The 13723-nt window shown below is 37.5% G+C and overlaps 2 protein-coding genes across 2 annotated transcripts; both read left to right on the plus strand.

Annotated features, from left to right (window-relative positions):
- Positions 1–3038: 3038 nt before the first annotated feature.
- Positions 3039–5976, plus strand: LOC149400322 (uncharacterized). Its single transcript, XM_089613305.1, has 3 exons — positions 3039–3284; positions 4097–4850; positions 5186–5976. Exons 2-3 carry the CDS (start codon positions 4129–4131, stop codon positions 5652–5654), a joined length of 1191 nt encoding a protein of 396 aa, XP_089469431.1. The 5' UTR covers positions 3039–3284; positions 4097–4128; the 3' UTR covers positions 5655–5976.
- Positions 5977–9689: 3713 nt separating this feature from the next.
- On the plus strand, positions 9690–11806 carry LOC149400323 (fiber). The gene is made up of 3 exons (XM_089612592.1): positions 9690–9922; positions 11208–11290; positions 11526–11806. Exons 1-3 carry the CDS (start codon positions 9844–9846, stop codon positions 11553–11555), a joined length of 192 nt encoding a protein of 63 aa, XP_089468718.1. The 5' UTR covers positions 9690–9843; the 3' UTR covers positions 11556–11806.
- Positions 11807–13723: the final 1917 nt, after the last annotated feature.

A 13723-nucleotide genomic window follows, 5' to 3' on the forward strand; every position in this document is an offset into this window, starting at 1 on the left:
CTGATCTATTTCTCTCCATGTGAAAACACATTACTTGTCCTGCCCCCACTTTTATTTAAGGGTTATTAAGTTATCCCACTTTTCGTTAATTTCTTGTAAATAGTCAAGTTAACTTATTAACAGATTGGTAAAATATTTATTTAATCCAGCCAAACATCTAAAAAATATAGTTAATAGGTTGCCACGTATGCAAGTTGGTTATTTACAAAGTATTTAACAAAAGTTAACTAATTTACAATTTTTATAGTTTAAGTGGCTTACGACACGTAGCCAATTTTTTGTTTATTTAATTGTTTTTTTTTTCATGAATACCGTGCGCTTTTCCATTTCTAACAATCTGATAAGTAATTATGCACCTGAATTGGTCCCATTAATTTCTAATCTATGCCTTTATTTTTCTTTCTTATCTTGTGTAGAGTTTGGGAGAATTTGGCAGCCTAGCTTTTTAGTCTTCTAATAGCGTGCCTTTATAACTTTCTCCTAGATTTCCTTTGTAAAGAAATATTACCCTTAATGCTCTGTGAGATACTCGGTTTGGAGTTGGACTACTCACAAACCACAGTTTCGAAGATTCTCAAACCACAAACAAGTGAAGTGCCTGGGCTTTTGATTCTTCACCTGCCACAGAAACAGAAAGTCAAATATTATATTATTAAAGCTGTGGTCTCTAATACAAAACCAGGTTGCTTTTACCACGAGAACTCTTTATTTGCACTCACAAAGTCCCTTCAATCAGAAAACGACACACACACATATACTCCATTACACTTTGAGAGTGTTTATCCACTCTAATCTCAAATTCAATCACATACGGAATATATATATATATATATATATATATATATATATATATATATATATATATATATATATATATATCAAACTCTCAATCAGCAAAACTAGGTGCCACTGCCAACCCAACCAACTCATATTTCTAGATCTTACTTTCTCTTCATAAATCAATCTATAACTAGTAGGATCATTTAACTAATTAAGGACTGGACTATTGTTGTGAAGAATTAAACCAAAACAGTCTCTACAATTTTTGATGAAATTAGGTCGATTTGAATTTGTGTTGGGCCTCAAATTTTCGTAACTAGCTTAAACTCAATTCCAATGTATGAACAAAAAAAATATATAAATTCCAAAAAAAAAACAAACAGGAAAGAAACGGGTCATTTTGTGTTAAGAACTTTATCAAAATGATTACAAGAGGGTAATATTAACCAAGAGAAAGTAATAATAAGCAGATGTCACGTGCATAATTGAGCCTATCAACCGGGTATTTATAGTTGGAAGAAGCGGTTAGCGAACTCCGGTCTTTTGGGCCACATCGTGCGCTAAGTTCAGATCTATTTATCATTCAGTGCGACACTTGTCGAAGTTGATCCGATCTTCTTGGGACGGTTATGGGATGTGTATTTCGGTGGATAAGCGTTGTCCGAGTATTCTGGGGAATACGTTAGTCTTCAGTTGAGCGAGCTGAATAACCTCACGACGAGGATCAGCTCGCGACTATAAATCGATGTAAGGTCGATGATTTGCTCTTATTGGGTAACGGTCTTGGGCCACGCTTGGTTAGTGCTGGGCTTGACCCAATATGTTATTAATGGTGTACGAAGTTCGACATCAACAACTATATGGGTTTTAGATGGTCCCATTTGGCTCAATTGTGTATCGCATTGGATCTATGTTTAGAACCACCACAAAATACTTATGACTACATTACTTTTTATTTATACATAAATATATATTTTTTACATTTTTTTGGGGAGAATTTTGTGATTGAAAAGTAAAATTCCCGTATTAAAAAAACTACAAGACAATATTGATATCCAAGGCTATGGTATTTTCATTGGCAATCAATATTTCTTATGTTACACATCTTTGGTGTGTGATCTGTAGTTTGAAATTATGTTTAATTTTTATAGCATGAAATGTATTTTTGCACACGTAATCTTTTATATATATATATATATATACAGTGCCGGCCCTGGGCTAAGGCGGGTTAGGCCCAGGCCTAAGGTCCCATATGTGCATGGGCCCCAAAAAATTTACACTTTTTGCCTATTTTTAAGAAAATTTATACTTTTGGCTCATTTTTTAAAAAATTTACATTTTTTCCCTAAAAATTTTAATTTTTATTAGTATTATAGAGCCCCAAAATATTGAATCACCTAGAGCCCCGGTGAGTTTGGGCCGGCCCTATATATATATATATATAATGGAAGATTATTGATGTGCCAGAATAATTTACAGTTATTTTTTTTTAGCAAATAGCTTTCGTGGTAACTTAAACTCTTCTTAGGAGGGTTGGTGTGTTTTACAAACTGAGCTAGTCTCTATTGTCTAGTATTTAATTTTGTTAATCGTTGGTCTTTTAATAAAATTCTATAATTTTCCTATATATGTTTTGATGGGTAAATTATATTTCTTTAAGATTTCTATAATCGTATTTTTTTTAAGGGATCGATGGAGATTTCTATAATCGCATATCCTTCACTTTTGGAGTTAGTGCGAAATTGTTACTTAGATCCAAGTTAAATATCATTATTCATTTTAGAGTTTAGTGAGTAGTTTTATCAGGAATTGGCATTTCTTTCAGCCATTGCATTCAATCAGGGGGGTCCCATAGAATATGCAAATTGTATAGTAAGTGTGTGAATCTATTTATCTATCTCTTAGGAGAAGCCAAGGGGTGGTTTGGTTGGTTGGTTGGTCGGAATTGGACCCAAGATTTTCTTTACTTGTGAGTGATACTTCTATTACCTACCATCTACTCTAAATATTCTCATCTAAAATAAATAAATAAAAAACTCTAAATATAGATATTAAAAAACAAAGGCGGTCTTGTCTTATACTTGTATCACATGAATCATGGGACCCACGTGTGATCACACCCAAATCCGGATGAGAAAATACTCCCAAACTTCAAACGGCAACATTACACACCCTCTAAGATTGCTGTCGTTTTTTTTTTTTTTTTGTATCACACAACCAGAAAGCGGACAACAGAGAATGAATCGATAACTGAAAAATACAATTTTAAAAAGTTGAACAAATTCTGACAGACACAACACAAACCTTCCTCTCTCTCTCTCTCTCTCTCTCTCTCTCTTTCGTTCCTCTCGTGACATGACTCATCATCATCTTCTTGCGTGGTTTTAAGATTTGTTTGGTCTTTCGATTTCTTTCTTCTCAGTTTTATTTATTATGCAAAATTCATTTCTCGCGGGATCAGAATTACCGCCCATTTTCCCTTCTCTGACACCTTTCTCTATTCAGTGAGTCCTCTGCTCGATTTTTTTCTTAATTCTCTATAATTCTATAATTTTTTTTTTTCTTACTTTAGAAATATGGACTTCGTTTTATGTAATTAGGTAATAATCCTTTATTCTTCTACTCTCCTAGTCCTTGTTGTGAATAAGCTGTTGATTTTTTCCGGGCTTCTTTTTCTTGGTGATTCATATCAATAATATGACTTTTGCACTAAAGCAAGATTTTGGTAGTTGATTTTGATATCTGTGTTATAAATAGTTCATTTTTCAAGATGAATTGGTTTTGGTATATTGTTGATCGGGGAGTGGTATTCAATAAGGTTCTCTTTACGATCTTTGTGATAACATCTGCAACTTTAATTTGTATAAAATTCAATTGACTTGTCCTTCAGGTGTGTGCATCGGGGATTTATTTTCTCTTCGCTGCAAAAGAAAAAATAATTGAGATTTTATATCATTCATCTGACTCGTTTTTTTTTTTTTTAAGCAAAAATTCTGGTCTTCTCAAGCAAGGTATAATGGCATCTACAAAAAAAAAAAAACAATAATAATAATAAATGTCGGCTGATCATGATATCATCTGCTTATTGGTGACATTGATAGAGTATCAAATATTCCCATCACTTTATCGTCCCTATAGGGCTGTGTAGTGTTAGAAATCTAATTTTCTATCAAAAGAGAATCATTCACCAATTAAACAAGTTAAAAGTTTGTCTTTATAATGATGTTGTTGGTCTCAAGAAAAATTTGATACCCTTTATTTTTTTTCTTAATTTCCTTCCTGAATGTTTATTCTTTTTTTTTTCTCTCCTTGCAAGGTAAATGTGTGAATAGGTAAGAAGAGAGTTCAATGGCAGCAGCGGAAGCGAGAATCGTTTGGCAGAGAACGGCGAATCGCTTACAGGAAGACGCCAAAAGGGCTCCCAAGCTATCTGCGTGCTGTCAATCATCCTCCGGCGCTGCAAAACAGGCTGACGCGGGGCCCACCGGGCCCGACCACCCCGCCGCTGGGCCCACCAAGACTCCTTCATTCTCCAACTCATCGCGGGACACAAAGTGGTGGCTCAACACGCAGCCCGATTATGGGTACCGCAAGGGTTTCACGTACGAGCAGCTCAACGCGTTGGAGAGCGAGGACGGGACGGTAAAATCCGGCGGCGGCGCCGTCCTCCTGACGTCTAGGATGAGAGAATCCCACAAAAGGAAAGGCGGCGATGCGAGCGACCTCTGGTGGAGCGACGGCGAGAACGAGCGTTTCTCGGGCGCCAAAAAGAGAGCCGGGATCGAGGAAACGAGTTTCGACCCGGAGTTTGGTTTGGCGGTCGGCGAGAAGAGCGAGCCGTGGTGGCGAATGGCCGACAGAGATGAGCTGGTCTCGCTGGTGGCGCGGAGAACGCTCGACCACTTCGAGAACTGCGATCTCCCGCCGCCTCAGAAGACGTGCCACGGAAGAACCCCGTTTTCTCGGGTCGGTCGTTTCAACAAGTCGGATAAGAAAATCCAAACTTCTAGTCCTTCAGGTAACTCGGAAAGAAGAACGCAAGAGAAAACTGCGCCAGAAGAAGCTTCGAGGTAAGAGCTATATAGAAACTATATGCTTAAAGGGCGTTGTAGTTATATAACCAATTTCAAATTTGATTTTATGCAACTAGTCAACGTTTCGTTTATTTTAGCCGTTTACGGTCATCCACCAAAATTAATGTATGAAAACGCTGGAGACAATCATGTAAAATACTATCTGATTAATGAGATCACGTCATCAAATGTGGCTAGATCTTAAAACGTTGGCTAGATTGCAAATACAACGTATCAAGTGGCCTAGTCTTGGGGATTTTTCATACTTAATGATAATAATAATAACGATAGCATATATATTGTTTTCTAAGCTCGACTTGCCCCGAAAACAGATACAAGAACGCGAAAGACACAGAGCAAGATCAAGAGGGCGAGTCGAGAAGCAAGGCGCGGTTGATGGAAGCTCTGTGCCACTCCCAAATGCGGGCGAGAGAAGCCGAGAAGGCGGCGGAGAGAGCGTACGCCGAGAGAGAGCACATCGTCACGCTCTTCTTCAGGCAAGCCTCGCTGCTCTTCGCCTACAGGCATTGGTTCCGTCTTTTGCAGCTCGAAACGCTTTGCCTCCGACTCAAGAGCGGCGACGATTCCTCCGCTCTATTCCCGATGCCCTTCCCACAGATCTCTCCTTCCGAGTTTGATCGAGATAAGAAGCCGGTGAAGAATAACAGCCTTCCCGAGAGAGAGAGATCGAGCCATGACATGTCAGCGACGTACGCGGTGGCGTTCACATTGGGCCTGAGCCTCGTCGGGGCGGGTCTGCTCTTGGGCTGGACTGTGGGCTGGATGTTTCCTCGTTTCTAGTCACTCACTAACACCAAATAGGAAAGCTGTTATCATAGGTTGTGTTGTTGTTTCTGTGAGTCACAGTCATTTTAGCTGCTTTGTATTTCCTTTTAGAATTCCTTAGCTTGGTTTGTGTATGTATGTAGATTTTCCGATCTACTTGTTTGTCTACAATTTTTACGTGGGAACTTTGTATATATGTATCTTGAGTAAAAATGTATTGGTTTCATTGGTTTTGTAACCGTCGATGGTTTTGTTTTCGAGTGCTACAAAAGTTCCGTGTCAAAGGACTTTCAAAGAGCTTTGAATTTAAAGTCATAATTGTCTTCCTACTCGATAATTTGATACTGTCAATGAATTTGCATCGCAAATATTCAATAATTACTGTATGATAGTCCAGATTACTTTTGAGAATCTTGTTACTCATGTGCATATACACAACTTTAGTTGAACAATTAATCCAGTGTCATCAAATCACAACTTTAGTCGAAAAATTAATCCAGTGTCATCAAATCATTGTGATTAGATGCTAGGTCTTGGATAATAAAGCCTTTTATCATTTACTTTCCTTAACTTGTGGTTATGAAAAGAAATTTAACTTACAAATTTTACTTGATAATATTGCAGTTTTTTTCATTCATTAGCCTAAGCTTTCTATCATTCTATGTATGGTTTTTCAAAAGCCACAAAATCCAAGTGAACTTGTCATAAAACTTGCTTTTTCACTACAATTTTTTTTAGAATAAATATGAAAAAAAAACTATTTGTTTGATTTGATAAAATAAAAACTGATCAGGCTATCTAGCCATTTTTTTGGACTTATCAAAATAGCCCAACTTTGAAAAGTTGATGTAAACTAGTCCAAAATTCGAAAAATCACAAAAATTAAACTAGTCCAAAATAGTTAGCTACGGAACCCTATATAAAAGGGCGGGTTAAGTATCTGGCCCAAACAGTCCTTCTATTTTAAAATTATAGCATAATTATTAAAATATTTATGAAAGTAGCCAATTGCTATAAGAACATTCCAATCGTACCCTTAAGGGTTTTTACTATTAAGTACCAGAGTAAATCTCATTACCAGTAACAAGAACAACAGTAATTTTTATTAACCGTAACAAGAACAACAGTAAATCTTATTAACTGTCATCTCCTCCGATTAACTATCATAGTTAATTCGATTAATTATCACAGTTAATCATTAACTTTTACAGTTAATTTGGTTAACTGTCGAAAAAAAACCATATAATCTGAAAGCGCCGCCACAGTCATCGCCCTCTCGTCGGGCCGGATCTCTTCGCTATCCGATTTCGACTCGAAGTCGGCGATCCTCAGGCCGCTGAGGTCGAAACCTTCAGTTTCATCAGGCTTGCTTGGAGCTTTGGCCACCGCTCTCAAAGAGATCAATGACGAAGCAGCTCATGTCGCGGTCGGAGTCGACGAGCCAGTCACCTCCGGAATTCAGCGGAGCGAAAGGGATTATAATTCGGCTCTTTGGCGTCTTCGCAGGATAATACGTAGTCATACCACTGGGAGATGGAATTTAATGATTGGAGGTGGTTGGAACCTTCTGGAGCCAGAACTTCTTCGGCGCCAGAGACACTAGCCCACGCCGATCCGACGACTGTGGGATCGTTGAAGGAATGGAGGTTGAAGATGATAGTGTTATTTGGTTTGGTTGTGATCGGGAGAGAGTATTTTCGGCAAATTATTTTTTTTTAGCAAATTGTTTAATAAAACACAAACTTTGGCTATTATTTAAAGACCCCTCATTAAGTGGCTACTTGTTAACAAATCTCTATATAAAAAGTGCATTAAAAAAACAAATAAGTGGCTGCGTAGCCATCTAAAACACTAGCAATTTGGTTTTAGCCAACCTTTCGTTAATTTCATGTAAATAGCCATATTGCTTACGTGACAGCTTATTAATTGAATTATGTTTACACTTTTGCCCTTATTTAATTCGGCAGATTTTTTTAATTAGGCAGTTTTTTTTTTAAATTTCGAATCAAATATTGAAACCGAATAGGGAAGTTTTCAATTTTGAAATTTGAATTTTCCAGCAGATTTTTAAAGTTTCCAGCGCATTTATTATTATGTATTTGGAAGTTTTCAGCGTTGACTTTAGTTAATTAGTTTCTATTTTCGTGACAATTCATTATGGATAAAATCTGTAAATATATTCTTCATTTATTGATATTATTTTGTCTTCCTGTATTCATGATTTTAGAACGTCCAAAATATTTCCAGAATTTTTTTCAGTTTATTTACATGAATATACTGTAAATATGCTTTGTATTTACAATGAATGTACTGTAAATATGCTTTGTATTTACACGGATATACTGTAAATATGTTTTATATTTACACGAATATACTGTGAATATGTTTTGTATTTACACGAATATACTGTAAATATGCTTGTATTTACACGAATATACACCATCCGAACAAAAACGAATCATCATATTCTGTACAACCAAATAACCATTGAATCTCATCTTCCTCGTCACGCAAATCACTGACCCATCTTCCTTCTTTTCTGTAAACAAACAATTAATTGCTTCTAAAAAATATTAATATTAACCGCTTCTCAAACAAATCGAACTAAATCCGCCTTCCTCAGCACCGACACACGACGCCCCAGACTTTGCCGAATAACCAGAGCCTACGATTGAAATTCAGCCTTCAATTTTAACCAACAAAAATCAATTCAACAGCTTCAATTCATCCAAACCCGTCAGACCAAACAGGGAGCACGAGAGAAAAAAAATAAACGACAAAGCTTAACCAAGCAAGAACGATACAATCAGCCATTAGTCCCACCCTACACATTTCACCTTCTAAATACCATGACGAACTCAATTTCATCAAAATTACAACACATCAACATAGATCTAGCCCTTTTTATTTCCATAACGTACCTCGAGCAAAACGGAGCATCTCCGACCACCGATCGGAGGAATTTCATGAGGGCTTTTGTTACCCATGTCATGAACTTCATTTTTATACCGACGGTGAAGACCACCTCCCTCCGGTGATCGGAAAACTCAACATTGGGGCGGAGGTCTTTTCCGGCGATCTCCCACGACAATGAACCGAAATTTTTAGCAAGCATGATGAGTGTTTTCTTGAACCTCTCTTCGACAGGAGTTCATAGCACTTGGAATCACCCAAATCGGAGCTCAAACGTTAGAGATATGGTCAATTGAAGTTTTGAGGAAAAAAAATGAAATGAAATTTTGGAGAGAGAGAGAAAGAGAGTGACAGGAAGAGGAAGAAGAAGCCTTTTAAATTTAACAAAAAGCCCGGTCAAAGTATGGCCAAGAAAAGAGAAAAAAAAAATTAAATAATGATCTTAATGATGCTCCTCGATAACCGCGAGCAGTTATTATTCGAATATTTTGTTTTAAATGTTTTTATTTTTAGCATGTTAATGGGCGGGAACAGTTGAGGTTATTTTGATATTTTGATGTTGTGTAAATAAATGAGTCTGGCTATTAACCCAAAATTAACCAAATGATGGCCAAATCCAAAACCGTCTAAACTGGGAGGCTATTTAGCTATATAACCCTTAAAAAAATAGTGGATTAAAATTTTGGACACCTGAATTAATTATTTTAAAATCCTAAAAAAACGGTTCACTCAAACATTATAGATATATTAGTATTTTTACATTATTATAAACGGAAATGATTTTTGGCACAACTCACAAGTTGGAACGATCCACTCAGAAGTTGACACGTGTCCACCAACATCCACGTGTCAACTTCTGAGTGGATCGTTCCAACTCGTGAGTTGTGCCAAATAGCATTGCTCTATTATAAATGACTAGAATATACAAACTTATGAAAACTTTGGTTAGTTTGCTAAACACTTAATTTGAATTGATTACTTCATACAATACAAATAAATCCTAAATTAAAATAAAAATAGAGCTTATATGCAAATAATTTTTATAGTTATCTACAAAAATAATCTCAAGCTCCTGCTGGGAAAATATTGTTATCCACAGGTATGCACGCGAGACGCCTTGTATAGAGCTCAATTGATTGGCCCATTTAAAAAAATTGGGTTAAGGTACCGGGTAGACCCGACCCGTACCAACTCAGAGAAAGGTCTGTATTCGCAAATATTCCCATTCTCGTTGAAGGAATCGCAGACCGAAAAATAGAAGTGTCTTTGCCGTGACTCAACTCATTCGAAAATGCCGGTCATGGAGAGATTGAAGATGTTCATCGTTCAAGAGCCCGTTGTTACTGCTTCTTGCCTCATCGCCGGATTCGGTACTCTCTCCAATTTCATTACTTTCTCGCTCATTCCGATTCTGGTTTGAATTAGACCGCTAGGTTTGGTTTTATAAATAACAAATTCACGAATTTGATTTTATGAACTTTGATAGATCGAAACAAAATTAGCTTTTAGGGTTTCCCTTGTAACACGGACTCCCTGGTAAACTACTTTTTTCTGTATGCTAAAGATTAATGGTGATTAGTATTACTAATCATATTTGTTTCACTAAAAAAACTGAAGCTGGGTTTTTGGGTGATTGAGTTGTTATCACTAACTTTTGCGAGTGCTTGCTATTTATTTCCTCAAAATGTGAAGAAAAAACAAATTTAATAGATTTGGAGTTTGGAACTTGAGAACAAGTGTTCCCAAATCAATGGTGTGGTTATTAACAATGATCTAAGAATTTCCGAACTGTGAAGTAAAAAGATATATATCACTATAAACCCAGAAAACTATAATAGTAATATTTTTCTGATCATTACCAATGACAGGATATTATGGTTCGGCACTGGTTAAATATGTTAAAATATGAAGCTGAGAGGAAATTGAGAGTGCTCTTGAACGTGAACTGATATTGCGAATTTCAATATCTTTTGCTTATGTTCTTTCTTGACAATCTATACAACATTAGTAACACTAATTAGATTAGAATTTTTTAAAGAGCTACGGTGTTCAGTCTAACCTTTTCGAAACTTGGCTGTTGAAAAGGTTTAAATGAAACATTTATGTGGTAAACTAATTTTAAAAGACAATTACTAAGAGGCCACAGTAAGCTACTTCATTCAAAGAAAGATGCTCTGGCTAATGATGGTGATAATCTCCCTGAATAGTTACGTATGAATTGAGTTTTCTTTTATGCATTTCTTTTAGAGCTTTGATTGTGGACGATCAAGATACGGGTTTGTCATTAGAGACATGAAAGCTAGAAACTAAAGTACCTTAGTTAATAAACCATGAAGAATAACAACGATTGTACCTGCATATGTACTATATATACGATAAAGAACTGTTGTCTATGGTGGATTCTTTCTCTCTATCTCTCTCTAGGACGACCTTGCTCAATCAATAATTTCCTCGCCATAACTCTTTTCTCTAATCATTCTTGATCTACCATTCCAACTAGAGTAGTTGCAAATAATCACAGGCTCTATAATAGTCTTTTCAAATGTTGGTTTCTTTTATCATGGTTTCGTCTTTGGGTATTAAGATTTGCTCTTTGCCTCTATCTGTTATTGAATCTTAACGAATAAGTTATGTATCACTTTGCTTGGATACCAGGGCTCTTCCTTCCAGCTGTGGTTAGACCCATCTTGGATTCGTACAAAGCCTCGGAAGAAGTCCCTCCAACTCCTTTAAGCGATGTGAGTATTTCAATTATTCACCTCTGATTTCATATTGTGCTTGGTGATATAAGATTAATGCCCAAGATCAATAGCTGTTCAATGAAAAGCTAAGTTGCAGAGTTAAGATATCAGATGATAAGCTAAGTTAGGTATTAGAGATTTCAGACGATAAGGCTTTACCACTTGGATCACACCTTTTTATTGACGCCCCCCAGAGCAAAATTGTTTGTAATTTGTGTTTGCGATCTTGCAGGTTGTTGCTGGGATGACTGGCAAAAAATAAGGATGGAGCAGATAACAAGAATGAACACTTTTTTCTCTTTTCTTTTTTGGTTCTTCCTCCGGATTTCAGAATTTTACAGTTCCCATGGGTGAAATAATTTAACTCTAAACTGAGTAATGGAAGTGAATATACCATAACATATGCAGTGTTTCTCTGCTTTGTAAGCATAAATATCGCTTTGGTCACGTTCAATGAATGTCATTAAGCCATGTTTATGTTGCATCCAATTGATGCAACATTGATCTTTACAAGATTGCTTGCTCGAGAATTGCTGTTTAAATTGGGTTCTCATCTTGAATCAGCCACAAATCCTGGCTCAAATTCCAATTGAATCTGTTCAAATAAATGTTTACTGGCGGGTTGTTTTAGCTATATTGGTCCTTAAGGGGAGGGAAATCTGATTGGTTATATAATAGCTTGTGAGACCACTTTCTATTAGTAAAAAAAATGGTTTGATTGGTTATACTAGAAAGGTTAAGTGACTCTTTAGTACTTCTTTCCTCGTCAATACCAATTTCCTTTTCTATTTACCCTTAAATTTTATCAGATTACAAAAAGAAATACAGAAACTAACCATACCACTAATGTGATTGCTTACGAACATTTGTTGTTAATGTCAACTAATCGAACAGAATAAGCTCTAATCTAAGGAGATTAAAGAAAAGAGACAACATTTTAGAGCTCTCATTGCACAAGCCACTTCCCTATCAAGTCTACTTCGGGTGTGTTCTATTTGTAAGTTGATTGATTGTTTTAGCTTTTGAATTAATTCATTTTTTACCCCTTGGACTCGTACCCCGATTTCATTTCACCCCCTGGACTCGAAAATGTTGCAGAACTAATCTCAGAACTTAGACACGTGTTACAAGTTGCCACTTCCGTCAGTATTTGGACGTTAAGTTTAACATTTTGATGACGTGGCAATATTTTCTATTATTCTAAATACTTTTAATATTTAAATATTATTATCAGATTAAATAATTAAATAATTTCTATTATTCTCTCTCTCCTCTCTCTCTCTTTACTTTCTTCTTCTCTGCATTTTTTTTTTCAGCGTGGTTGTGTTTCCTGCTTCACATTTATGAAGAATATTATTTAATTTAATTCTCTCTGTCTCTTTGGTTCTCTCTCTCTGTTTCTCTCAGTCGGAGCTCCGAGATTTCTCTCCAATGGCGTCTCTCTCTAACACACACGAACACTCTGCAATGGACTCCGATGCCGATTCTCCTTCCGACGAATCCGGAGAAAGTGTCTCGAAAAACCCTCAATTTCACATTCAAACCCTTCTTAACCATCTCCGTTTTCGCGATCCTCTTCTCTCCCGTCGTGAGCTCCGACTTCGAATCCAACTACGACCGCCACTGCGGCCGCGTCGTCCCTCGCTCTCCTCCGCACACCCCAATCGCGTCCACCTTCCCTTCGCCATGCCCTCGGAGCTCTACCCCGGCTACTTCTCCGGTGGAGCTCTGATCTTCGACGCCAAAGGCTCTGCCGGAAAAGCATTCTGCATCGTCTTCCTGCGCGGCGTCGCTGACGGGGTAAGCGAGCTCATAGCCAATTTGTTACTCGAGGCATCTTCGCCCCTCTCGGACTCGGTCAACAGAGGTTTGACCAATCCCCGGCTGGTCCGGTTTCGCGGGCCGAGGACTCCGATGGAGGGTAGGCGATCCACGTTCCGTCTGAGAGGATTCTGGTCGGAGGTCTCCGGGGAGCTCTGTATGGTCGGGTTCCAAACGGAATTTGCTCGAATCGCTCTGAGAGATTGTAATTTATTTATTTTTTTAGTTTTTTTAATTTTTTACAGGTCGATTCGCTGAGGGAAAAGCTTGGCGTTGTGGAGGAGAAATCGGAGAACGAGCAGTCGGATTTGTCGCAGGACGAGGAGGACGAGTTGGCTCAGCCGCCATTGTTGTTCCTTCCGAAGCTCGAGTCTTGTTATTACGACGAAGACGACGAGCCTTGTAGCCTTGGGTTCGCCGCGGCGGAGGATCAGTCGTTTAATTTCTGGCCTTATGATGAACAGGAATATGTAATGTAGCTAAAAATGAGGCTATTTCGGTGCTTCGTGTTGGCGATTCTTTTGGAGTCACTGACACTGATTCCTCGCAGCCACCAATCGCAAAGCTCTCAGATTGCGGTTTTGCAGCAGATAAGGAAGCATTTGGAGT

This window comes from Urtica dioica, chromosome 4 (genome assembly GCF_054948205.1).
Source record: "Urtica dioica subsp. dioica isolate 48M chromosome 4, U.dioica_male_clone48M_v1_H2, whole genome shotgun sequence".
Lineage (NCBI taxonomy): Eukaryota > Viridiplantae > Streptophyta > Magnoliopsida > Rosales > Urticaceae > Urtica > Urtica dioica.

What these genes read in the sequence shown, in the direction of transcription:
- LOC149400322 (XM_089613305.1), top strand. Translation starts at nt 4,129, where the DNA reads ATGGCAGCAGCGGAAGCGAGAATCGTTTGGCAGAGAACGGCGAATCGC. An exon ending in GCGCCAGAAGAAGCTTCGAG is followed by an intron (nt 4,851 to 5,185) that starts GTAAGAGCTATA and finishes CCCCGAAAACAG; the next exon opens with ATACAAGAACGCGAAAGACA.
- LOC149400323 (XM_089612592.1), top strand. Translation starts at nt 9,844, where the DNA reads ATGCCGGTCATGGAGAGATTGAAGATGTTCATCGTTCAAGAGCCCGTT. An exon ending in TTGCCTCATCGCCGGATTCG is followed by an intron (nt 9,923 to 11,207) that starts GTACTCTCTCCA and finishes CTTGGATACCAG; the next exon opens with GGCTCTTCCTTCCAGCTGTG. An exon ending in CTCCAACTCCTTTAAGCGAT is followed by an intron (nt 11,291 to 11,525) that starts GTGAGTATTTCA and finishes GCGATCTTGCAG; the next exon opens with GTTGTTGCTGGGATGACTGG.